Source organism: Drosophila gunungcola, chromosome 3R (genome assembly GCF_025200985.1).
Source record: "Drosophila gunungcola strain Sukarami chromosome 3R, Dgunungcola_SK_2, whole genome shotgun sequence".
NCBI lineage: Eukaryota > Metazoa > Arthropoda > Insecta > Diptera > Drosophilidae > Drosophila > Drosophila gunungcola.
The window spans coordinates 16,930,599-16,956,514 of record NC_069139.1 but is presented as its reverse complement, the minus strand read 5'-3'; the positions used below and the strand labels follow the sequence as shown (position 1 = coordinate 16,956,514).

Genomic DNA, 25,916 nt, shown 5'->3' with positions numbered 1-25,916 from the left:
TCGTATCCAATTGGCAACAGGGCTTTTTTTTACGGCAAATGGACTTTCGCCAGTCATTATCGGGATGTTATTGTTGCCGCGTCGGCCTGGAACAATTGCGAGGGACCGGGCGGAGTGCATTAAAACAAAAGTGAGTGCATGTGCAGACACTCGCCTCGCAAGGACACTCGCAAAACTGGACTGGATGGCGGAGGACTGTGGGAAACTGGCGGAAACTCTCGACTCTGGCCAACCGGCAAAACTGGCAAACGGCAAACAAGAAATGACAGCAATGCAGCCTTGTGCCATGCAAATTCAATAAATTACGGCAACGACCATTAATTATATTTTAAATTGCAATGTCCACACTGGCACACTCGTGGGCAAGTTTTGCTTTTGTTTCGCGCTCCTTTGCGTCGGCAGTGAAAAAGTTACACTCATTCACCGGGCAAATTGTCGCAGTTTATCTCCTCCGCACGCATCGAAAACAAAATGCTCCGCAACAAATAAACCACTTTTGGTCATTCCTGGCATAAAAGTTAAATAAATGCGGAAAAGAAGGGCAACGAGCAACAAATAAAAAGGGAGAACACTGGAACTCCAGATGAAACTTTAACTTCTGCCTTCTGGGTGGGTCAGTGCTACAGTGCTCCCTCCTTTGGCCCCAAACCGACCGTTATTACCGCCTCGCGTTAACAATTCTCGAGACGGGCCTGTTAACACGGGCAGCATGTCATTAAGGGCGACATCAGTGGCCGCCGACCGCTGACGTGTTAACTGCAGCGCGTCCAACTTTTAATTGGTTTTAAGTCACAACTTAATTTCCATAAGGCAAGGGGAAAACGCTGAAAAAATCCAACGACAAAAGTACTCGCTGGAAAATAAATCAAAAATTTGTAAATGGAAAGCAAGCATATTTTGTTTCGTCTCTAATATCATTTAACCGATTTGTTGATAACTTGACTTCAAAACTATTGACCGACAAAAAACAGCTTTAAACGGACAAATCTACACGAAAAAAACCAAGAATAAGGCTGCTTTATATTTTCGAATAAAAATTAAAACTACAAAATACTGAGGCAATCTTTTCAGTTTAAGTTTAAATATTACAATTATGCTGTTTATCTTTTACACAAACTATTAAGCGCTTTATTATTTAAATGAAGTATTTGTATACATTTTAAAATTATATTTTTAAAGTTTAGCTAAAGTCATCAGAAATTGTGCAACTTATGATATTAAAGGATAAGTTGAAAACACACAGTGAGAAAACCGTTTTAAAATTAAAATAGTTATTAGTCCCTTGCAGAGGAAATTATAATTTCAGTCAAAAGGAGGAGGCATTTCCGACCCTATAAAGTTTATATATTTGTGATCAGCATAACTAGGAGAATAGCATTAAAAGGATGTGAATAAGTTTTCGCCAGAGTCCTACTTCTTGGGCTTGCCTCGCTTTCCGCGCTTCGGCTTTTTCTTGAACGGTCCCAAACCGCGTCGCACCATCGTGCCGCGCCACCAGGCTTGGAGTCTGACGGCACACTCGATGCGGTGGATCTGCAGGTCCAGGAGCCGTTGCTCCTCCTCCTTTTGGGCGCGATATTCCTGCACATAGGTCATGCGCTCCTCGTAGATCTCGCGATGCCGCTGAAGCAGCTTCTTCTGCTCGAGGATGCGCAGCTCCCAGGACTCAGCTTCCCGATCCACACGGCGTATTTCGCTGACATACCGCTCCTGCCACTCCTTAATCCTCGCCTGCAGTTCCAGGATTTCACGCTGACGAAAGGCGCGGAGTTCGGCACTCACCCGCTCCTCTCGCGCCAGTTTTTGTTTGATGTCCAGAATGTCTCTCAAATAGGCCCGCTCGGCATTCTCGCCCCAAATGGTTCCCTGGGCCAGACGTCCCTCCTCCCAGCGTTGCACTAGACTGTACTCGAGGTCATTGACCCGGGAAACACAGCGAAGCTTGTACTTGGTTTCGGCGATGCGTTCTTCCAGGTCCTGCAGCTTGTCTTTGGTATCCCTCTTTTCGGTTTCCAGATTCTCTTTAAGTTTTTTCAGTTCATCCTTGGACTCTTGCAGCTGCTGGGCAGCCTGGGACTCCTCGCTTTTATTCCCACCCAAGGCAGCTATGGCTTGCTTAAGGTTTTCCAAACCCACATCATTCCTGTCCTCGTCTTTATTTTCCAAAACATGTGAGTCCTTACCTTCTTCGGACATATGCTGTTCCCTTTGGCAAGAGGCGGCTTTGTGTCCAGAACCTTTTCATCTTCAAATGTAAATTGCACTTTATTAATTTGCAAATTCATGATTGCCATATCGTCATAGTCCTGTGAGATATTGTCTTTTCCTTCCCTAAGCTTATCCATATCCTCTGATTGCCAAACACTTTGCTCTTGAGATAAAACTGTCTCCTTTTTAGTTTCCTGCTCCACGGTTTCAAGTTCCTCGCCCTCAATAACGTTTTTCTCTGCCAATTCAGGATCATTCATGGCCACCTCAAAGATCGCCCGCAGGGCATCCATATCCCGCTCGAATTTCAGGGCATTCAGGACGTCCTCGTCCAGCAGATCAGCATCGTTCTCCGGCTCACCGAGCAGGGATTCCAAACGGGGAAGGACTTTGCCCGTGATGAGGATTCGCTCCGGTTTTTCCTGCTCCCCCATCGACGAACTGCGACGTCTCCGGAGGGAGGCGGGCAGCGAAAGCGGTTTCCTGGCATTTAGGCGCTGGGAACGCTGCTGCAGCACCAACTGATTCAAAGTGTTTTTATAGACGGTCAGCAGCAGGATGCGTCGCAGGTCCTGAAATTGCTCCTCGATGTGTCCTTCGGACATTGCAACTCAAAGTGCAATCAAAATTTGTTACCCGAAGACAATAGAGGCCAATCCCCAGAGTTCTCCCAGCAACTGTTGCTAGGTTGTGAAGTTTATAAATGTTTGGCTTTCGGCATGAGCTCGGATTTACGCTCGTCCTTCCCTTTTAACTCCTTGGCTCGTCGTGACTCATGTACGCCTTGGAGAAATGCTTGGGTTCAGGACCGGGCTCCATGGCATATTTCATTGCTGTCATCGTCCTCGTGGCTTACGTGCAAAAATGCCCAACCGACTGTGTCCCCTTATTGCAAAGAAAATCGTTGAATTTATTTGCCATCCTTTGGATCCTTCTTTCACTCTTTGCCTTTCGCTGCGTATCTGTATCTGAAGCTCTGTATCCTTGGGGTTCATTCACTCCTTGGGCATGCAAGTATGCGACTTCGACCCGTTCGCCTGGCTTATATGTTTAACCCAATAAATGCCGCGCTGATTGCAAGTTAAATTATTGGCGCGCAGGACTCCAGACCCGCATTACAATTAAATTATCGCATTAACCGCAAAACCTGCACGGCGTTTGCTCTCCGATCCCATTGGCTCGGCCATTTTCGCAGCATGCCCGCAGCGACAGGGTTTAAAAGTAAAATAAGTACATAGACCTTTTTGGGATTAAAAGAAATGGTTTATCTTATCGGTTACCCTAGAATATTGGCGTATAATTAAAGAGTAAGATACTGGGAGCTATGTGGGATAAAAACTAAACTAAACTAAATAAAAAATATTAAAAGCTTATCAGCATTTTGATAAAACTATTAAAATTAATTATTATTTTACTTGTCTTTTTCTTTGAGACAGCATTTTACTTGACTATTATTTTTATTTTTGTTTCAATTCATTTACTATTAGACTTATGGTTGCTTCTAAATGACTTCAACTTAAAATTTAATTTTGTGTATATCGATCGTGCCGATTGACCAAATATTATTATAAACAAAAAAATCTAGAAGCTTAAATTTTAGATTTAATTTTCTATCTTTAAAAACTTAAATTATAATGTTATCATAATAAAAAAAAAATTATTAAAATATTTTTATATCACATAACTAACCACATAAAAATATCGATATATTGATTTTGAAACAGTAAGTAATTTAAGACTTTAAGTCCTTTTTGGAAATAAAATATTTTGGGACATTCTTTTTGGAGAACAATATCATAAAAGTATTTTTGAATCGATCGAATTTTTGTTGGTACCCTGCTAATCTGGTTTTCTGTAACAACACAAGTCGTTATACCTTATACAAATCCATGTCCAATGGGTACTCCAAAAGGCCAAATAGCACCGATTTTTCGAAGGGGTAATGGAGCGCTTTAAAAGCAAGCCGCCGAAAGTGGTCAATGCACCGGACGGCCGGGTCTGCGACCAGGCTGTCGTGAGAAATGGCAGGGAGGACATTAATTCAATGCCCGCCGATGTCTCGCGCACTCATACACGCAAAGATAGAGACAGAGACAGCGAGTAAGGGAACCCGAAAGAGATAGCAACACTGGAGGTAGAAAGAGACAGCTTGTGAGGGGACAAAAAGAGACGGGGGGCAAACGCTCACATGGGGAGAAGTTCGCACTTGGCGCTTCTGCTTTCAGCTGCCATTATTTTTAATAGACTCGAAAGAAAAAGTTTTCAGCTTTCTACTTCATTGACTGCAAATCGGCAAAAGAAGCTCTCGGGTCGCGCATTGCCGCCATTCCCCGTCCGTTAAGGATGCCAGCCGAAATTAAGTGCCCCAAAAAAGGACGCTGTGCAGCGCCTGATAAGCACTCACATACACTTCTCACCCACAAATCGGCTGGCAACTGCAGCGTAAAGTCAAACACATAAATCGCCCCTTGCTCGCCACAAGGAAATTTTCCAGCAAAAAAATTTCAATTTCCATTTAGATCCTCCAACTCCCCCGAACACACACACCCTTTTCAATGCAAATGTTCGATTATGACAAACTTTCCATTGGTATCCTTGCGCGCACTCAGCCAATTTCCAATCGAAACCATACTTGGGTGCCAGGCCATGCCAAGTTGCTCTGCTATTAATATCTCCAAGACCTTGTCGCAAATTGCTCAGTCTAAATAATAAATATGTAAATATTAGTCGATATGACAAGACCTCAAGTTCGCCAGACATCCGCGGCTGTCGCAGTTGTCTGAGCTGCCGTGTTCTCGGTTTAGAAAAGATAACACAGCGGAAAAATTCAAGGGCATATGGACGATGTTTTTAACTGATTTTAACTTATTAAAAACCAAAATATAATGATTTATCTTATCTTATTTTTATATAAATATCAGTTCAATGTGTATTTAATGATTTAAATTCACTGACTAGTGCTTCTATACTTTAACCTAAAGGCTTTCCTTTAATTTAAACAAAATATTTTATAATATTTATTTTATAATATTTTTATATGAAAATCAGTTCATTGTGTATTTTATGATTTAAATTCAATGACTAGTTCTTGTATACTTTAACCTAAAGACTTTCCTTTAATTTAAACAAATTTTATAGTTAGAAATTTATAATGTTTAATAAATTTGTACCATATCTACTTTAATACAATTATAAACTTATTCTAAACTTTTTAATATCATAGCACGGTCGTTTATTAAATGTGCATTTTCATGACATTCTCATTTTTCTCTTAAGCTTATAATGTAAACTATTTATACATAATTACATTTCTTGGTTAAACATTTTAATAGCAGAATATCTACAAGCGATACTTATTCCTTTTAAGTATGCACTTTCAGAATTTTAGCCAACGCTTAAGGAATTCCGCGAATTTCAGTTACTCAAATTGGTAGTGACAAGGAGAAATTGCTCGTGGTTCTGGTCGCTTGGCAACAAGTTCATTTTAACCCCTTGGCAAAGGTCAAGGAAGCCGACGGGAGGGGGACTTATTAAAATGATAAAATATATTACCTACATATAACTTTTAAAATGATGTATGTGTAGGCCGCACAACTAGCGCGAATATCTTTGTTGGTTGAGAAATAATATAAACGTTATTGCTTCTTGCCACAGAGCCCCTGATTGCCATTGCCCACTGACCCATCAGCACTCGGTGTCCTGAAACGAAGAACCGCGGCGATAACCTGCCGCACTTATAACAGTGCCCCTCCCGGCCGTTTGTTATCCCGAACATGTAAATAACCAAAAATTTTATATTTCGGCTCGCAGCCACAACACCGTGACAACGCCGGAATATACTATACATGTGCCACATGGAGAAGCCCAGCCAGGACGAGGGAAGCCAAAGCTAAAGCCAAAGCCAGTAGCAAGTCAAGCAGGATGTGGAGTTGCTGTGGCTTCGGTGGCAATAGCCGTTTGCCAGTGACTCTGGCAGGAACAGGAACACGAGATTGGTCACTGCTGACGCTGGGAACTCTGATGATGGCAGCCAGGACATGCAGCAGGACATGGAGCAGGGCACACAGAACACACAGGACATGCAGGACACCGTGGTGAGCGTGTGAATATGTCAGCGAGAGTGAGGGGCCTCTGCTGTTGTCTGCGGCCGGGGGAGTGATAGACGCCACTGCCATTAATTCACATTCAGGTGCCGCACGCTTGGCCGCACACAAAGGGTAGCCTCTGCACTCAGAGATCTCATGGAATTATAAAGTTTAAATTGACTGTATATAGTCATAAAATTTTATTTAAAATAATACTGTTATTCTAGACGAGCGGTAGTTGCTGTTGATCTTAATTACAAGTTAGCTTTTTGTTTTAAAACAAAGGCTTGCTCTTTTTAAAAAAATAAATAAAGATTTGTGAATTTAGACCTTTGGAACTTGTTTTCTTTCACTTCTTTTTAGGAAAATCCGCTTAAAATATTTGGTAAATGTTAATTTAAATACTTGTTATCATTATTAATTTGTAAATGTAATAATGATATATAAAGTAACCTTATGCTCTGACATATTTATATTTATTTTTTTAATGAGCCATAGTAAAACCTGAAAATATCAGCTTGGTTATACATTTTTTCCCTCAGTGTAAACCTGAGTGCGAGTGTGCGACAACAACATGTGTTTACACTCATCAGAAAAGGAATGGAAGAAGCTGGGCCCACTCATGCAGGCCAATCCCGTGCAATGCATTATAAATGGCCCGACCGGGTCCGGTGACCCCAGACGACTCTTCACGTTTTTTTTTTTTGGCCCATCCCAGCCCGGTGCGGCCAAGCCAAGAACGGAACAAATCGGAACAGAACAGAAAACTGGCCGGAGTTCTGAAAGAAGTGACCCACTTGCTGGGCGTGTAATTAGTATACCACAGGCCGGAAAAAAACAACGACAGTGGAATGTAAAATTCATGGGGCGAAAAATCGAAAGTTAGTTGCCGCTCCACCACTACCGCTTGCTCCTCAATGCGTGGCACGTTGGGAGAGTCGTCGAGGGAAATCGATAGGGGCCAAATGTCCCTGGCCAATGCCAAGCAACCACCAAAATAAATACGCAAAAGGAACCACCAAGAAACCGGGCAGCCATGGCAACGAGACTCAACAAAACAAATGCCAATCACCCATACGAACACGTATTTAATGCGGCATTCAAATAAAGTTGCCTTAAAATAGAACACACTGTCGCATTAATATCGCCGTGGCAAGTAAACTGTGTCAATACCGGGCTGTAGTGCATATGGCCAGTTGAGTCAGAGCCGCCAAGTGGTTAAGTTCGCAGCGGTTTCGGCCAGAAGGAACGGAAGATAATTCCCCTATACTCCCCCTTTTAAGCCATGTTTCCCCAAGCCGAGCTGGAGAACTATAAGCTGCAGGTGGAGCTGCTACAGGAGAAGCTACAGCGCAGGTGAGCAGATAAATAACATTACCAAAATTAGTATCAAATAAATTCAACAAATTAAAGTCCTTGTCCACTCTATACTTTTATTGGGTTAATTCAAATAATTTAATTTTTTTTTAAGTGAATTTATCGGTTTAAAATGGATATCTTTTTGCGCCAATCAATTAATTATAAATTTTAAAAAATAGTTAACTTACCTATTTCTAAATCTCACATTGATGCAAATTTTTCTCATTACTTGGCAATGGCAGAGGAACACAAAAAGTATTATAAGACGCACTCTCATGTTCGTAATCAGTTTTATATATTGAGCAGGTGACGTAAACTCGTAAAAGTGAAAGTTTTTGCATTTTCCAAATATGCTATTAAAAATACTCTCTTAACAAAAAAATCAAGCATACAAATAAAATAAAGAAAGTCCTGAAAATGCCATGCTTTGACTGCACTTCCTAATGTGCATTTTTGCATGGAGAGGGCTTTACCCTTTATTTCGATTTTTGTATGCAGTAAGTCATGCAAAGGCCACGGCCATTGATTTGTGTTTGTCAGCTTTTCTAAAGCTTTTCATGTGCATATGCAACCGCTTCGCTTACAAATCATATGCATGTTCTTTGACTCTCTCCGAATTTCTTTGAGCAGCGAGGATAATCGCCAGCAGCTGGAGCACAAGTTGGATAAGGTCTTGCAGAAGCGCAGCGAGCTGTAAGTAGCTTTTGTCGTTTTCCTTCATTTGCCCTCAAAGGTGAACCCCATTTGTACTGCAGCGACAAGTCAGTGCGCCACAAGAGCCGCCAAAAGTACCAGGAGTTCCTGGAGGAGCAGACCAAGCGCAACGAGCGCAACAAAAAGCTGGTTCACATGCTGGAGCGCATCGACGAGCAAACGGCTGCCATGTCGCAGCGAAGCGAGCGGCTTAAAATGATGAAGGTAAGTCTTCCCACAATCAACCACTTGCCATCAACTCCCAGAATTCTGTGAAAAAAAAACACAAGAATTTAGAAGCACGGAGCTATCGCTTTGAAAGATTTGGAAAGCATAGTTTTGGTTGAAATTAGTAAATAAAATTAATAGCATTTTCTTAGAACTTTTAAGAAAACGATTTTACACATTTATATATTTTTAAAAGCAATTGTATTTAAATTAAATTATTAATAATATTTTGTAAACAACTTTTTCTAAACCGAAATTGGGGTTTTGATGGAGTTTTTAACGATTGTTTTACATGCTTGAATAATACTTCATATTTGAAATAAAAACAAATGGAAACAAATGTTGTTTTGCCATTATTATTTTTATTTCTTATGTTAATATTACAAATATTTTTTTTTATTACAGATACTTTTCTGTACATGAATTTTAAAATACGTAAAACATTTACTAAATTCAAAATAAGGTATCCTTTTTACAAATACACGTTTTGTATGTGTACGACTAAGCTTTTAGAAAAACATTTTCTAACTTATAAAAACAAAAGTTTTGATTATTGAATTCTATTTTTTTTTTAAACTTACGAATGCATTTTTAAAGTTAATTGCAGTCTTTGTATTTACTGGATTTCATATTCTTAAAGAGTGTGCTATGATTTCAGTCAATAGTTAGCAACGCAATAGAGGAGAACAGGATATTCTTGATCAGCATCACTTCGGCTTGCCGAAGATTGCTTCTTTTCTTGCTTTTGAGCGCACAAACCAAACAGCCAATCTATAGTTCCCCTTTCTTTTGCCCTTGCGAACAGCTGCAGTACCAAATGTACTTTGCGAAATTGGTGCAGAATCAAACAATGCGTTGCATCCAGCAGACGACGACATCGGCGCCGGCAACCGCGGGCGGAGTGATTCCGGTGCTGGTGCAACCGCAGCCGCAGGCGACCAATCCGCAGCCGACGCCTCAGCCGTGGACGTTTGCCATGGCCACGCCCACGCAGGCGGGCATGCTGTTGACGCCCCAGTTTGCCGCAGCAAGTCCTGTTCCTCCCGCCCCCCATCCCAATGCAGCTGGCCATCCTGTTTACTATCCGGAGCTCTTTGGCGGAACTGCAGCTTCTCTGGGCACTTCGAACCTGTTCGATTTGCGCGCCACCCTGCGCGCCTTTGATAATGAGAATGCCGATTTACCGGAGCGCATGCATCCCCACCTGACAGGTGATTATCAGGCGGATCTGGGTGGCAGTGGCAGTGGCAGTGGAAGGATTCCCCCAGAAGCTACACCCACATCCACGGTGTCCTCCAGCCAGGAAAAGGGTGCCCGGCAACTTAGCAGCACTTCCTCGACGCTGGCCACATCCTCGTTGACATTTGATAAATTGCCAAAGACGTCGTCCTCGCCCTCGCTGACGTTAACTGAGCTGCCGACGGCAGGAGCGGGAACAACTTCTGGCCAGGATGTGGGCGGGCAACCGCAGAGGGAAACCGGCGACCTGGATGCCTGGACAAATTCACGCGTGACTACAGTCGAGTATGAAAAATCACCAACTGTCGTTGGGCATAATGAGCATAACGGCCAGCGACATTGGCCAGACCACCAGCAGCAGCAGCAGCATCAGGAGCACCAGATACGCCAGCAGCAAAATCAGCCCGAACAGCAGCAACATCAAGAGGTACAGCAGCAATATCAACAGCCACAGCAGCAACATCAGCAGCCCCACGACTTTGAAGCATACTTTGGTGAGCTCAAAATCGATGAGTCCTGGCAGGATGGCACACGCAAAGACAAACGCCCCTTGAACGTGCGTTCCGGTGAGCAGGGATCAGCGGTTGGTGCCAAAGTTGGCATCAGCAACGATTTGCTGGACGAAGTCAAAGCCAGCCGGGCGGCCCTGGAAAAGGCAGCGGCTGCGGTTGATGAGCAGCTGGCAAGGGGTAATCAATTGTCGCCGCCCAGGAGTCAGGAGCCCACAGCTGGTGTGTCGATTGAGAATATTGAAAATGCCATTTATGGCGAACGTTTGACAGGGGGCGAATCAGGTGGAGGTGGAGGTGTAGGTGCAGGAGGAGCTAATGCGACAGCAGGCGAGGTGGACGCACCTACGCAGGGATTTTTCGAAAATATGGTAACCAACACATCGCCGGAGGAACTCCAGGAGGTGGAAAAGCAGCAGCAGCAGCAGCAGCAGCAACAGCAGCAGCCGGAGCCGGAGGTGGCCGGTTACGAGCAATACGATGCCAGCAGTTACGGCGATGCCAGTGAGCCCATCTATGCCAGCATCGATTCCGCCGGCCAGCCACCAAACGCAAAAGCGGAGCCGCTTTACAGCGAAATCGGAAATCCCACAGACTATCAGTCGTACGCAGCGGATGCGGGGGCAGTTGGCGAGGTTCCTCCCGAAATGGCAGGCTCCACGGAGGCAACGGGCGATGCCAGTGGTGCAGAGGTCCTGCCGCAGGAGTACTCCAATATTGATTACGGCAACTACGAGGCTGGCCAATATGAATCCGGCTATGATCCCAATGCCTATCCGGGGTACATATACGACGAGGCAACGGGGCAGTATATAGCCGATCCCAATGCCACTCAATATGCGCCGGATGGCAGCTACGCTGGCCAGGAGTACGATGCCAGTGCGGTGCAGAATTATGACTACAGTGCCTACGAACAGCAGCCGGATCAGCAGCCGGATCAGCAGCAGCAACAGCAAGAGCAGCACGAAGAGTTGCCAGCACAGGAGCAATTGATGCAGCAACAGCAGCAGCAGCAGGAAGCGTATCCAGTGGGCGAAATGGCAGCACCGGAAGTGGAAGAAAGTCCGGCTGTGGCGGCTGCTGCTCCGCCGGAACCACCAGTCACCAATAAACCCCTCAAACCCACGTCAATACTTTCCACGACAGACAAACAAGCGGCGTCTAATGATGCGCAGCAGCAGCAGCAACAGCAGCTAAAGAAAAAGAAGCGCGTTAATTTCGTTGACAGCAGCGAAACGGATGATAGCTCAAGCGTGAAACCGACCCCGATCCTGGCCGCAAATCCAGGACCCACCCCATCCACCGCCCCCAACTCGGCCACGCCCCCCGTGGGCGGCAGCGAGAGTGATTTCGATTTTTCAACCGGCAGCGAGGCAAAGAATTAGTACGATACGGCAAACCGTTCGAGCTCTAATTTGTTGCCATTTGGGTTAACCGACCACCCACCTCACGCCCCAAATTTAAAGTGAACGACCGATTCGATTTGTTGCCAATGCATTCGGAAAAGTATTCTGAATAATCCAGGAAACGGAGAGAAAACAGAGAGGAGAATAAAAAGAGCAATAGCTAAAATGTTATTTTTTGCGGAAAATGGCAAGCCACAAGCCACACCAAAGTTGTTGCTTACTTTGGTGACGACAAACTAATAATGCTCGTCTTATTTAATATTCTCAGTTGCATGTCAAATAAAACAAATATGCTAAATAAAATAAATATACTATGCAAAACTCCATTTTCATTGTGAAAACATTACAGGTAATAAATGTAGGCAATTAGTTATACATCAATATTAAGATATATTATAATTATTGCAAATAATTTATCACCAAAAGATTTAATTATACAAATTAATTTTGTTTTTAATTGTAATTGATATATATAATTGGCCTGTCACAAAGTCAATCAATTTTAGTCAATTAAAAGAAAATCATACTTATTTTTATGGTAGAATTATTTGCATAACTAAAACTAACATGGCAACTAATGGTACTAGCCATTAACTATTCTTCATACTCACGCAAAATCGGAAGCTTTTTTATTTATTTAGATTTTACTAAATATCAGGGTTGGGAAATTTAAATAAAAAATGTTATTTTAGCGACAAATCGCTGTACGGTATTTCAGTCATTTCTGTTAAGCACCAATATTCAGCCTTGACACAGTTCAGCTGTTAACAGTGCGTATACGTAATATTCAGAATTAATACTCGACACACATACGCCCCCGTGAATGGGCTGGGAAATATTTCATTAACGACATCGGTAATAAGATCAGCAGCTGTTGCTGCCAGGCGGCAATTTATCAAAAGTGCAATTGTCTTTGCCATGGGCCTCCAAATTACCTTTCGCCAGCTATGTATATTTGCTGGCCAACACTCGCTGGCATCGCTGCCAATGACACTAATTATGTGCGGCCAGGCGGTTAAAGCCACGTCCAGCAAATATGCTGATTCCCGATATGAGGAGCATCCCGGTCATCTGGTCATCTGCTCATCCACTGACTTGCAGGGTGGCAGAGGCTGCTTACTTGGCCAACAATGGCCAACTTAATTGAAATCATGCCAGCACATACATACATTGTTGCATAAGCATATATATAATATACACACATTGTATTTTCCAGCGCTTTCGCAATTTTAATTTGATTCACAGTTAAGGCAGTAAAAGCGCTTATATTTTTATTTTCATTTTCATTTTCGACTAGCGGCTCCAACTGTTGCTGACATTTTTCCATCAGCTTGAGTGTCCGAAGGACATTTTTCCTTCGTTTTGCGAATTTCACCGTCATCAATGCGATCATCACACTCATTTGCATGCGTTTGTTATGGTATTTCGAACTTTATTCCGCCAGGAGTGTTTTATTCCATTTTAAAAATAATTTTATGAAGTTTTTTAATTACACCTAAAGGCACTTTTTTTGTTCTTATTTCTGCCCCGGCTTAATTTAAATTAATTTCTGCATCGAACAGACAGCAGTAAAAATGTAATTAATACGTATAATTGGGCTGTCGGAATGTCAACGCTCGAGCACATCAAACAGTTAAATCAAATGTCAATCAATTATTGTGGTTGGGTCATTAAATATTTAATAAACCATTGGGAGCACGCCACACTATACGCAAACGTCCCTTCGCATATTTCCGTATTTAAAGCCAATGACTGCTCGGAAATGGCTGCAGTGTCGAGCAAATAGACTAACAAACCGCCCCCGCTGTCTTCGATTCCATTTTTGTTTCACTTTTTAATGAGTTGAACATTTGAAGCCGTACAAGCGAGAAAGTAAACCGAAATGAAATGAAGTAAGAAAATCGAGCGGGGCAAAGGTTAGTGGGCCAGGACGCAGTGAAATGAAACTTTTTCAACAGAAATTCGCAATTAAATGCTACACACAAAACCTCAAAGGCAAATGGCAATATAAAATGTAATGGGCCACATTTAAATGCCCTCAGTCAGGGCAAATTCAGACAAACTTTCAACGCTGTGTCACTTCAAATGAAATATTTGCATTGACCCAAACCCTCTCCATCGGTAAAAAAAAAAGGTTTTAAATTCCTGCTAATGACGACAAAAAAAAAATAAGCCAAAGGAAAAACCCCCAATTTCTTATCAAGCTGCTAATTGCGAGCTCAATTTACAGCAAATAAAAAATTCCCAATAAAGGTATACCTTTTGAAATTAAAGCCAAGCAGTTGAAGTGTGAAGGTAAATATGTCGATATTAAATTGCGAAATTGTTGGCCAAAATGGTGAGAGGTGTTTTCTCCGCCCCACTACATAAAGCTTATCAAGCGGTTTGTCAAAGAAAGTCTTATATTATATAAATACCATATGCGCGAAGTGTGTCCTTGTCAGCGCAATTCAAAAATAAATTGCAAAGCAAATCAAATCGACACGTCGCAGGTAGAAGGATAAAGGATTATAGCTCCTTCGCCCGCAGTCTGCATAATTGAGTGGCGCTTATTTATGCACCCCCGGCAGCCGGAAAACGCAAACAACGGGGAACCCCGCCCCCAATCAATGCATCCCCGGGGTTCCAGTTTCCCAGTTTCCCAGTATCCCAGGACCCCCTAAACCCAACCAAAGAAGGAAAAAATATAATCAGTGCTGAAATTCAATTTCGAAATAAAACGCAAACGCAAATCGAGGAGCAAAATTTCCAATGCCATCGAACATATGGTGGGTTAGGGTTCTGGCGGTTCGATGGCTGTGCGGTGGTTGTGCATCGTGTGTGTGCACACTCAGTGAAGCAGAAACAAACAAGGTGGAACACCAAGAGCCACCATACGTGGCGTATGATTGACGGTTATGCAAATGACATTTTCGGTGTAAAGGCAAGACTTTGCCGGATAATATTTATAGAGCAGTTATGGTATGAATATAGGAGTTGGCTTTTGTGGTGGGGGGCACAAATGATGGATTGAACCTGTCGGAAATTAATTTCGAGTTGAAGTAACTTTTGAAAACTGCAATTTCCCACGTCTCAAACAGCATAGTAATAAACTATATATTTTCTTAAGAAAATAGTGTAAGACAAAGTATGTTTATCATTTCCGGAGTCATTTTTGCATATTTTATAATTGTATGTGATCTACATTTATTTCTTAATTTTATTAGGTAATTTGTGTAAAGTATCCCCTATTAACTCATAATATTTCGGGATAGTTTTGTCCTCATGATACTTTCCACAAACTTAAAACTGCACTCCAAAATATGCTGAAATTTAAGGGTGATATGATGTTCTATTGTCTGCTTGTCAACCGGCAAGCCTTTATTTGGTATGGATGGGCTTCATAAATAAAACGCAAAACATTAGCCAATACAGATAGTTTTCAGCCAATAGATCCAGCTCATCGGGCGCTGCACTGACATTAACGCTAATTGAAAACATGAAAGGCGATACACCAGCCAAAATCCCCGAGAGCCCGCCATCCGTGATGATTAGTGCACGTGCAATGCTTTCAGCCCGACTGTCTGTCGAAACCCGTCGATGTGTAGTCTCCCATGCCACCTGTCACCTGCCCAACCCAACCAACTCAGCGCACCCAACCAGCCACCCACCACCTCTCAACCTGATATACCGTCTGACTCCGCCGGCATTTTCCTGTTCAATTTCGTGCTATTTTCATGGTGAAAAGATAACAAAAGTTTGCCTCACTTTGCCGCGCTGGCAACATAAGAGTTTACCCCACGTTTTTCCGCCAACTTATTATTGTTTAAATATTTACACTGAAAATGGCGGCGTCTGCGACGAGGGTGCGATTCCTGCTGTCTCCGTTTTCCGTTCTCCGTGCTCCGTGTCGTTTTCGTTGTCCTTGTAGGTGCAGCCATATGCGCGACAAGTTCCTCCAGAGCTGTCTCTTTTGGGGGGCACAAAGTTTTCCAGGCACTTCTACTTTGGGAACCGAACTGGGGCCAGGCATTGTCACGCAGTTGTCTTCTGGGTGGTGCGACTTTTGGCCCAGAGAGCTGACACTGCCAGTGATATACATATGGACACTGCCAAAAAACAGTACATAAATTGTGTACTTTTAAGTTAATAGGAAATTCAAGGCTTGAATGGCAGTGGAGGTGACAATCTTCTCTTTAAGAACCAACCTAATTTAAAACAAAATATGTTGTTACTTCTAAAAGGTTATGTACAGTATTTATTATTAAACATTTATTTTGAGGCTTAAAAGAGAGAGATTCATTTGAAAAAATCGATTCCACCGACACGACTTTACAACTTGATAAGTATTACAATCCCGAACTTTGACTGTTGAGTCTTTTAGGACTTGATGGCAGTAGAGATGGCAGTCTCCTTTCCAACAACCTACCTTCTAAAAGGGTGTGAATCATTTATATTTAAAAATTATAATAACACTGATTAGACTCTGTAATAATTATCAAAGTGAATTTATTATAATTTTTCAATTTATTAATTATAAAATTGAACTTTATTAGCTTTACGATATCATACATTTTTAAATATTTATCAACTTTATTTTGAGGCTAAAAAGAAGAGAAACAATTTGACAAATCAAGTCCATTGACAAGGTTTTACAACTTAATAGCTCCCACAATCCAAAATTTTGGGTGTTCAGCGTTTAAGACTTTTGTAATACACTGAAATACTTTAAAGTTACAATTTTGTTCTGTGTTGAAGCATCATTTTCCCTGGTGTTTGGAACCCTTTCAGCAAGCGATGACAAACGCTGTCATCGATTCGTGTTCACTTTTAACGCGTCTCCCCAAAGTTGCGCCTTACTTTGGCGATTAGTCGATTTCCGTTTTAGGGCAAGTGGTCTTCGATGATGATGTGCATGCCTCTGCAGCTATGCAGCATTTATCCCGATCTCGGATGCTAATGCCGCCGCTCACACTAGCAGTCGCACTTATTCAGATGATGGGGGAATGTTTTCGCATAAACATCACGTCGGTCACGTTTCACGTTTGTCCGTTACAGCTACATTTATAGCTACAGTTGGAGCTCCAGTTGGCGATGCTCTCTTTTTCTATATTGTTCGAGTGCAAATGTTGGGCAACAGTCAGCCAGACACGTATGACAGTTTTACTACGATGGCAAACAATGCTAATAATCATCATAATGCTTTTGAAGTGCCGCAAATATTTGCCAAGCCCATAAACATAAATCAGCAGGGTGGTTGAGTCCGTGTGTGGGCCTGGTTTAAAACGAACGAAGCCATAATACAATACATACACATTGAATTTACGTCCTGTCATGAAGGCGGAGCAGCAGCAGCAGCAGCAGCAGCAGCATCAGCAACCTCCATGTACAATTTGCAATCAGGCAAAACTAATTTGCCCAATAGGCCGCAGGCAAAGAGGTCAAAAAGGTAGCTGGTTTGCTGGGAGCCATCCAAAACCGACAGTTGCAGTACTCGCCGAGTTGTGTTCCAAATTACACAGATAATGGGACAAAATCAACTTGAGCTGATATTGACAATTCAGTGCGACAAACACAGAAGTATCTTCGAGCTGCTTCGACCAATTGAGAGATTCCGATTCCGATTCCGTTCCGATTCCCGAATGACAGTGGAATTGATTTTCATCGATATGGCCGCAGCCATGTGCTTCTGCATTTCATATTCATATGCGAACGTGCTCCTGGCCCTCGATTGTTAGAGTGTCCCTGGCAATGGCAGCCAACCGCAATGTAATTGATGTGGATGCCATCTCCTACTCCTGCTCCTGCACTTGCTCCTGCTCCTCCTCCTGCTCCTCCTCTTGTTACCCAGTCCGCACTTCTTCATGTTGTTATTCATTAAAATCCCGGCCAAGTGCTTTTGTCTCTCACGAAGGTCTCGAGTGCTGGATGGGTCCCTCCGTTTCGGGGCTAATCTGCATTGTCTGGCTTGCTGGCAGTATGGAAGATATTTGGAGACTCGACTGCACGGATGCCCAGATACAAGGATACACATGTCGCATTGTCCTGTTCCCTTGAACCACAACTTAAAGTTTTCCTAGCGATGAACAAGTTTCAAGTTCGTGAGCCTCGTGATTTGGTTTGGGGTACTTTGCACTTGCACTTTGCACTTGGAGCAATTAAAAAAATATCAGACAATGTTAAAATTTCGAGGAATGCTCAAATTAAAGCTTGTAAAATGTTTGAATACATAATAACAAATTTTTAGTATTATAAAAATGCAGAGAGGTGACTAGATTTGAAGTAAATTTAGACGCAACTCCATGCCCACACGCATAAATAAATATTTGAAAGATAATAACAAGAAATAGGTATATATATCACATTTCAATTTTAGTTAATAAAAAATTGATCTTTATTGAAATAAGAACATTTTTTCTAATGGCCGAAATATCTTAAAAGTTAAGTTAATTTGAGCTAAGTATAATAATATATTATTGTTTAATTTACCAAAATATTTTTTAATAATAATTTGAAATAGATTTTTGGATTTTAGATTTATCTACATTAGGATCACACATCCCAATAATATTCATATCCCTTCTATCACGAAGCCCTTGCGGAATTTTCGCTTTTATTGTTTAAGCTTTCAGCACAGATTGTGCGCGTTTTATTGAAATCCCTTTTGTGCGCCCCAGGCAGGCCACACACGCCAGCTCCGAGTCTGTGTGCCAATATCTCCATACTCCCAGGTTCCACACTGTTTCTTCGCATGGATAGGTTGGCTTAGGTGATGCCATTACCCAACTCCAAACGCCGGTGCTCCGTCTCCTGATTTGCACAAGACAAAAGCCTTGCTGCGAATGGCAAAGATATTCGAAAGCATTGATTACATATTGAAAGCCGAAGATACACTTTCAGCTGTTTGCCAGTGCCAAGTCAACTAAAACCGCCACCCACAATCCGGAGAAATGGAGAATGGAAGTCGGAGAAAGGAGAAAGGAGAGATCCGTGTCTTTGTATCGCCAGGCCTTTATCCCCAACAATTGATACTTCCTTAAACTTGTTTCGCATCCTGCCAAACGATTGCTCGACAGATAACGAAATACTTATGGCCCGACGGAAGCTTATCACATGCTTCAGGTGGTTTTAAGTTGTGGATAAATTTTAATTGGAGATTTGACTTTATCACACAGTAAGCGTTTATGAATTTCTGGCTTTTCCATTTTACTTTACTTCACTGAGCTTGCAGCGGCATTTGGGAAATGGCTTTAATACACTAATGTATGGCTACAGTTCCTAGTAACAATGCATGTAAACTTTCAAATATTTAGTATGCATTTCAACTAAAATTTTAACAACTCCGGATGTCAAGAAATATAAAAGCATATTTTTCTCTTCATTTTCTGTGCAGGAAGGGATTTATCCTACCCATGATTATTACTCGTAAAATAAAAGTTATAGAGGAGAAATGGAATTCCAAACGTGCATTTTGGAAAATAAGAAACAACGAAACATTTTTCGATAAAGGATAATAAACACGAGTGCTTGCCTAACTGGATGTCTAATTGACTTACTTTAAACACACATATGAAGAGAGCGCCTTCACAACAACACAGTATTAAAAGCACTTGGTAAGTTTTCTTTGTTAATAATTTTGCAAAGTTAATATCAAACTGTTAGAGAATTAAGCACACAGTTACTTAAAACTACTTGACAAACTCGACACACCAATACACACAAAACTAAGATGCTAAAAACCATACATATTCAATTTAATAAACACTCCAAACAGTTGGGCTTTATCTTCAATAGACGCCTTCTGAACTTTTTGTAGATTGTTAAGGTTTTTTCAGTGTGCACAAGCACACAGTTTTAGTTATTTTTAATCTTTTCTACAGCCAACTTATCTTCTGTTCTATTAGTTCGAATCTCCTTATAAGTTATCGCTCACAGAACATGAACTAAAGGTGCATTAAAGCTGACTCCGTGACCGCGACACGTGATCCGCTTTATGTATTGAAAAAATGGAGAGGGCGAGAGTCCTTGTAGGTCACAACAAAGGTAAGGGGAGAAGTAGGTGATGAGTGGGGCGGCTGGGCGGCTGGGCGGCTGGGCGGCAGTGCAATTTAATGCAACACGGCCACGGATATCCGTTTAATGGCCATGAATACATAAATAATAAATAATAAAATTGTATTTGTTTATTGCTCGCAGACACTCGCACACAGCCAACCATTCCTTTATGTGGATTTATTTACCTTTGCGAATAAAATATATCAATATATATAATTCGTTTTTTTTTTATTTAAGTTAAATGCAATTTAAACAATATACAATACATTTGTAATAAGCATGATAAAATGTAGTGGAAAAAGCGGTTTATATACGGACTATCTGTGCGCCAATGCCAGAGATTGGCTATTAAGGCCATGTAAATCTGCCGGCGCCTGTATCTGTATGTCGGTGTGGGTATGGACAAGCACTTCCGTTTTCCTGTGGCTTGTTAAAAATTATTTAATTTTATTGTATTTCAATTGTTTGCTGCGGCACGGAGGAAGCAATAATCCAAAGTCATTGTTACTTCGAAGCACTGCATAATAAATGAGAAGCCAGCTCCTCTGTCCTCAATCGCCACTAGGCGTGATTTCCATTACCACCCACTTTATCGGCCCATCGTCCCTCAGTGCCAATGCTAATGCATGCAATTTGCACTGCTCTCCAAGCTGAGTGTCCTGCCACTGATGACAACTTGGCCTTTTTTTGGAACTCTCGGAAACTTTTAATAACATATCAGTTATTACATATTATCTTTATAATTTTATATTGACTTCACTAAAAGTTGAAGAAACTCTTTATTGTTTTAAAAATTAAAAATGAAAATAATACGTACATTTTTATAAGTAATAGTAATTTTACAAAAATATTTTGAATGTTAAAGTATATACTTTACAAATTTATATAATTTTTTAACCAAATTTCAGGAAGTTATAAAAGATTCATACAGCTTGAGTTGAGTGTATCGACGCTTAAAAGGGACTCAAAAATAAAATATTATTGATATTATCGGTTTATTGGTGAAATTTAAGCGATATTTCGTACAATAGGCTATTAGAGCAGCACTGGTTTGAAGTGGAGCAGGATCAGGATATGTTGCTATGGCAAATTAAAAATGCCATTGGCACGGCGTCCAGCATGCAAATGCATGTCCATGTCATAGAGTTACACAAAGTGCTTAATCAAGCTTAAAAGAAAAGGACTCGAAAGAGAAACATACAGGGCCAAAGTAATAAAAAAAATAAAAAGGAGAGAAGCCCAGCCGAGCGGTGGATATAAAAGAGGGTCTCAGAGGGAGCGCACTCATTGACTGAGCATAGTGAAGTGAAGTAGTTTAAAATTAAAAAGGACACTTAATCCCGTCAATGTCTTGCCATCGCGCCGGCAACCTCCATCCAGATCCGAATCCTCGTGTGTGCATGTGGATCCCAGGGAAATTCCAGCACGGGATTAGCAGGCGGTTGGGGATTGAACGGGATATGGTGTTGAGGGAGTGGCTGGGTGTTTTCGTTTGATTTAGCTTGTGCAGAAGGAGCATCAGCTTGCGAGTGGATGTCGGTGAGGTTGGTTGTTTGCCCACTTTGACTCACAAGAAGAGCAATTATGTGCACAAAATGGAAAATGAAGCAAGAAAGTGGAGCAATTGAAAGCGACAGATGGAGAGATGAAAATGTGTGGATCCACATGCAGTCGTCGAAAGACAATGCTGATTGCTGGCCAAAGACAAAAACAATTTAGCCCACATTTGCATGGTATGGCAAATGGAAGTTACCAGCGTTATGACGTGGAAATTGGCCAGGCAGCGAGATTGAAATCGTCCAGGGGAACAGGCCCCCCGAAAAGCAACCCCTAGTGGTTCATAGAACATCTTATCTAGCTAATTAGTTAAATGTGCTTGCCTGGTTTATTGAATAATTAGGTAAGCGAAGAGGCAGTGATGGGTAAGGTACACAATTAATTTAGACCAGTTGGGATAGAAGATATTTTTGATAATATTTCCTTATTAATTCCTAATACGATTCACTGTTCAAGTTGATTTCTGCAAGGGTGCAGAGGATATTATAATTTCAGTCAGATGTTTGCAACGCAGTGAAGTAGACACCTCCGACCCTATAAAGTAGATATATTTTAATCAGCATAAGTGGGAACGAGCACGATCGCGCGACTATAGCATGTAGCTCACTTAGGAACAATCGGAAAAAGAAATGAAAAAATTATAACTTTGCTGTTTCTTATTATTTTATATATATATATTCCATCGGAATATAAAAAATAAATAATTTTTTTTTTAATTTAATTTTTCTATTTTTGTATTTAAAAAAAAAGTTTGCAGTGGGTTATAAACTTTGCCTTGCCTCAGTTTGCTTCCATTCTTGTGAAAATATGCAATTTAAAATAAGCCAAAGGTACTGCCTTTTTCCAGTACCATAAGCTACCATTTTTGGGTACAGGGGTAGAAGGGTCCCATTTGTTATAAGACATCTTTTCGTATCGTGTTCTTTTCATTACGTTTTCAGAACTCACCTGAAATGGTTGCAAAAAAGAGCCGCCTGCTGGCCACAGCTCTTCCGTATCTTCAGATCTTTTCCGTGTTTGTCCAGACGCCACCGCCCCAAAGTTTTGATAGTACCACTCGAAAAGGCCCTAGAAGGTTCTTGATGGCCGGATTCGTCTGCTATGCAGTTTCGATCATTGTGTTGGTCTTCTCCGTCTCCTACATAAATATTATCGCCATAAACGAGGAAGTCTTGGATTACAATGTGGCCGACTTTACCAGAGTAATGGGTTGCATTCAGAAGAGCCTTTATTCCGTTATAGCCATTGCCAATCAACTAAACATGCTGTTTAACTATCGACGTCTTGGCGGAATTTACGAGGACATTGCAAATCAGGAGAAGGATATAGACGACGCCTCGCAGTGTTTCGGTGGACAAGGGCAACGCTACAGTTTCCGCTTCCGCTTGGCTTGTACTGTGGGTCTATGGTTGATCCTGCTGGTGGGTGTCATGCCCCGATTCACCCTCCTGTCCATGGGCCCCTACGTCAGTTGGCCGAGCAAAATTCTCACCGAGCTTGTAATTGTGATGCAGCAGCTCAAGAGCCTGGAATATTGTGTGTTTGTTTTGCTGGTCCACGAACTGGTTCTGCGATTGCGCCACACCCTTCTTCAACTGCAGGTGGAACTGCAGGATTGCAATCACCAGGACATGCTCCAGGCTCTGTGTGTGGCTCTCAAGAGAAATCAGCTACTTATTGGCCGCGTTTGGAGACTGGAGGGCGAACTGGCCAGCTACTTCGCTCTGCCTATGACGCTGCTGTTTATTTATAATGGACTCACCATCCTGCATGTGGTCAATTGGGCATATATCAATACATTCCTCGACGAAAATTGCTGTCGCTATGGTTTGTAAATAAAAAATATAAATCAATTTGTAAGATCACAATATTCTTATTGTTATTAAACATCTTCCAGACCGATTCGGCACTTGCCTTTTGCTCCTAATAAATCTTTTGATGGCTTGCCTTCTAAGTCAGCGGTGCATCGATGCTGTAAGTTGACCAGAAAATACTTATCCATTTCAAATATATATTTTAAATTAAATATATGCAGTACAACAGTTTTCCACGCATACTGCATCAAATTCGTAGCCTGTCTGCATCGTCTGATTTTCCCCTGCTTATCAGGGGATTACGGGAATATTCCTTGCAGATGCAACACCTGAAGCTCCGCTTCACCTGCGGAGGATTCTTCGACATCAACTTAAAATACTTTGGCGGGGTACTTAGTCTATACTCTTGCTTATAATTGGTTGCTCATTGGTATTTACTTACAGGTGCTGATTACGATTTTGGGTTATTCCATAATTCTCATACAATTCAAACTCCAGGGAATTGCTGAGACCAAATTTAAGTCAAGCTCAAACAGTAGCGTCTAAAACAAAATAAATTCAAAGTAAATTTAAATTTAATTATACGATGATATATGCAAAGTCATCGAAGCTTTAAAATAAATAAACGGTTTGGCACTCCTAAATCCATGGTTTGTTAAAAAATATCTAATTAAATTATACAATAAAAACAAAGTCTTTTTACTCAAAAGGGACTATATTTGTAATAAACAAATATGGCCAAAAATAACCATTATCATATCTTATTAAATTAAATAAATAAAAAGCAAGAACCATACTTTTCTTTAATAACACACCTCTAAATACATAGTTTAAGATACAGAAAAAAAATGCTTTTCAAAATTATACAATTAATCTAAACAAAATCAGTGTTTGACCTTAGGAGGAACTTTATTTGTAGTGAAATAACGCTAAGCAGGAAATCATGATAGTCCTATCTATGTAATTACTTAGTGCTTACCAGTTGACCCCGGAAGTTCTCAGGGTTTTGTCAGTAGCTTTCAGCACCTCGAGGGACATGGAAACCCATCGCAGTCGTCTGCTGTCATCAGCTCGTCCCTATCTGCAGGTTCTATCCGTGTTCGGGCTCACTCCTCCGCCCCTTTTTTTCGCCAGGACATTGCACAGGCGGCGTAGGTGCTGCTTGATGGCAGGATACGGCAGCTTTGCAGTTGGAATCCTTCTGACGGTCGTCTATGAGTGCTATGCAAATATTGGGGCCTTTCACCAGGAGTTGCATCAGTTCCAAGTAGAGGACTTTACCAAAGTAATGGGACGAACGCAGAAATTTCTCGTGGTGGCCATGGCCTTTTTCAATCATCTTAACATGCTGCTGAACTTTCGTCGCCTTAAACGTATCTATGAGGACATTGCCGATCTGGAAATGGAGATAGACAATGCCGCGAAGGACTTCTGTAGACGGAGACAGTGGTGGAGCTTACGATTGCGATTGGCCGTTGGCGTGGGATTGTGGATCGTGCTGCTCGTGGGTCTTCTACCTCGCTTTACCAATGGACGCATTGCATCCTTCCACTGGGCAAATCAACTACTCACCCAAATCATCCTGATAATGCTTCAACTCAAAGGCCCCGAGTACTGCTTGTTCGTACTTCTGGTCTACGAGCTGGTTCTCCGAGTGCGCCATGTCCTCGACCAGATTCATGCCGAACTTGAGGACTGCGATTCTAGGGATAGGATTCAGGAACTGTGTGTGGCTCTGAAGCAAACCAACTGCTGGTTGGGCGAATTTGGAGCTTGGTGGGTGAGATTGGCTGTTATTTCACCCTCTCCCTGCCGCTGGTGATTCTATACAATGGACTGACTATTCTGCACATGGTCAACTGGGCTATCATAAGATCTATCAATCCGATCGATGGCTATCAACATAGTGGGTAAACTCCAAAAGTCCTAAAGATTTTCAATATATTTATCCTTCTTATAGAGCGATTCGGATCTAGTCTTTTACTATCGGTCAATCTATTACTGGTATGCTTATATAGTGAGCGCTGCATTAAAGCTGTAAGTGTGCCAAGTCTTAGAGATGTGTTATATTTAAATGTATATTACCAAAACCTTTCAGTACAGTAGCATCTCACATGTTATTCACAAAATTGGTTGCTTGTCCACAGCTGAAAAATTGCCAATGCTTAAAATGGGCCTAAGGGAATACTCCTTGCAAATGCAACACCTGAAGCTAATCTTCACCTGCGGCGGCTTATTCAACATTAACCTTAAGTACTTTGGAGGGGTAAAACATGCATTGTCGATTATAACTTTCTACTCACCGCCTTTGTTTCAGATGGTTGTCACTATACTCGGCTATCTCATTATTTTAGTACAGTTCAAAATTTAGGTTTCACCGAAATTGAAAATATGCGTAATATAAGAATTATAATTTCAGTCAGAAGTTTGCAACGCAGTGGAGGCGACATCTCCGACCCTATATAGTATATATTCTTGAACAGCATCACTATGAGAGATGATCTTGCCATGTCCGTCTGTCCGTCCGTTTCTACGCAAACTATAAAGCTATCTGAATGAAACTTTCCCAAAATATTTCTATTGCAGGAAGTATATAAGTCGGAACGAGCTGGATCGGACGACTACAGCATATAGCTCCAATAGAAACAATCGGAAAAGTAAATGAAAAAAATTATTAACTTTACTGTTTTTAAATTTTTTTTTTTGACATATAGTAATTGTATAATATTTTAGAATAGTGGTTTAAATTTCATCAAAATCGGACGACTATATCATATAGCTCCC

At 41.5% G+C, this 25,916-nt stretch overlaps 4 protein-coding genes across 5 annotated transcripts; 3 read left to right on the top strand and 1 right to left on the bottom strand.

The window, feature by feature from the left end:
• Window positions 1-1,297: 1,297 nt before the first annotated feature.
• On the bottom strand, window positions 1,298-2,813 carry LOC128263159 (dynein regulatory complex protein 9). The gene is given in 2 exon segments (XM_052997907.1): window positions 1,298-2,217; window positions 2,220-2,813. Coding segments are annotated over 2 exon segments (1,401 nt in total). The 3' UTR covers window positions 1,298-1,410.
• A 4,606-nt stretch (window positions 2,814-7,419) lies between these two features.
• On the top strand, window positions 7,420-12,048 carry LOC128266659 (uncharacterized). Of its 2 annotated transcripts, XM_053003320.1 has the most exons (4): window positions 7,420-7,649; window positions 8,283-8,345; window positions 8,408-8,570; window positions 9,379-12,048. In XM_053003320.1, the coding sequence occupies exons 1-4, from the start codon at window positions 7,579-7,581 to the stop codon at window positions 11,704-11,706; spliced, it is 2,625 nt and encodes an 874-aa protein (XP_052859280.1). In that variant the 5' UTR covers window positions 7,420-7,578; the 3' UTR covers window positions 11,707-12,048. The 2 variants fall into 2 exon arrangements, with proteins under 2 accessions (XP_052859280.1, XP_052859281.1); XM_053003321.1 differs by lacking the exons at window positions 7,420-7,649; window positions 8,283-8,345 and having other exon boundaries at window positions 8,507-8,574; window positions 9,385-12,048.
• Window positions 12,049-21,842: 9,794 nt separating this feature from the next.
• Window positions 21,843-23,678, top strand: LOC128252229 (putative gustatory receptor 98b). Its single transcript, XM_052979793.1, has 5 exons — window positions 21,843-21,859; window positions 22,260-23,145; window positions 23,216-23,292; window positions 23,354-23,521; window positions 23,577-23,678. Exons 2-5 carry the CDS (start codon window positions 22,272-22,274, stop codon window positions 23,676-23,678), a joined length of 1,221 nt encoding a protein of 406 aa, XP_052835753.1. The 5' UTR covers window positions 21,843-21,859; window positions 22,260-22,271.
• A 490-nt stretch (window positions 23,679-24,168) lies between these two features.
• On the top strand, window positions 24,169-25,503 carry LOC128263975 (putative gustatory receptor 98c). Its single transcript, XM_052999265.1, is given in 5 exon segments — window positions 24,169-24,871; window positions 24,874-25,038; window positions 25,093-25,169; window positions 25,231-25,398; window positions 25,450-25,503. Coding segments are annotated over 5 exon segments (1,167 nt in total).
• The last annotated feature ends 413 nt before the right edge of the window (window positions 25,504-25,916 follow it).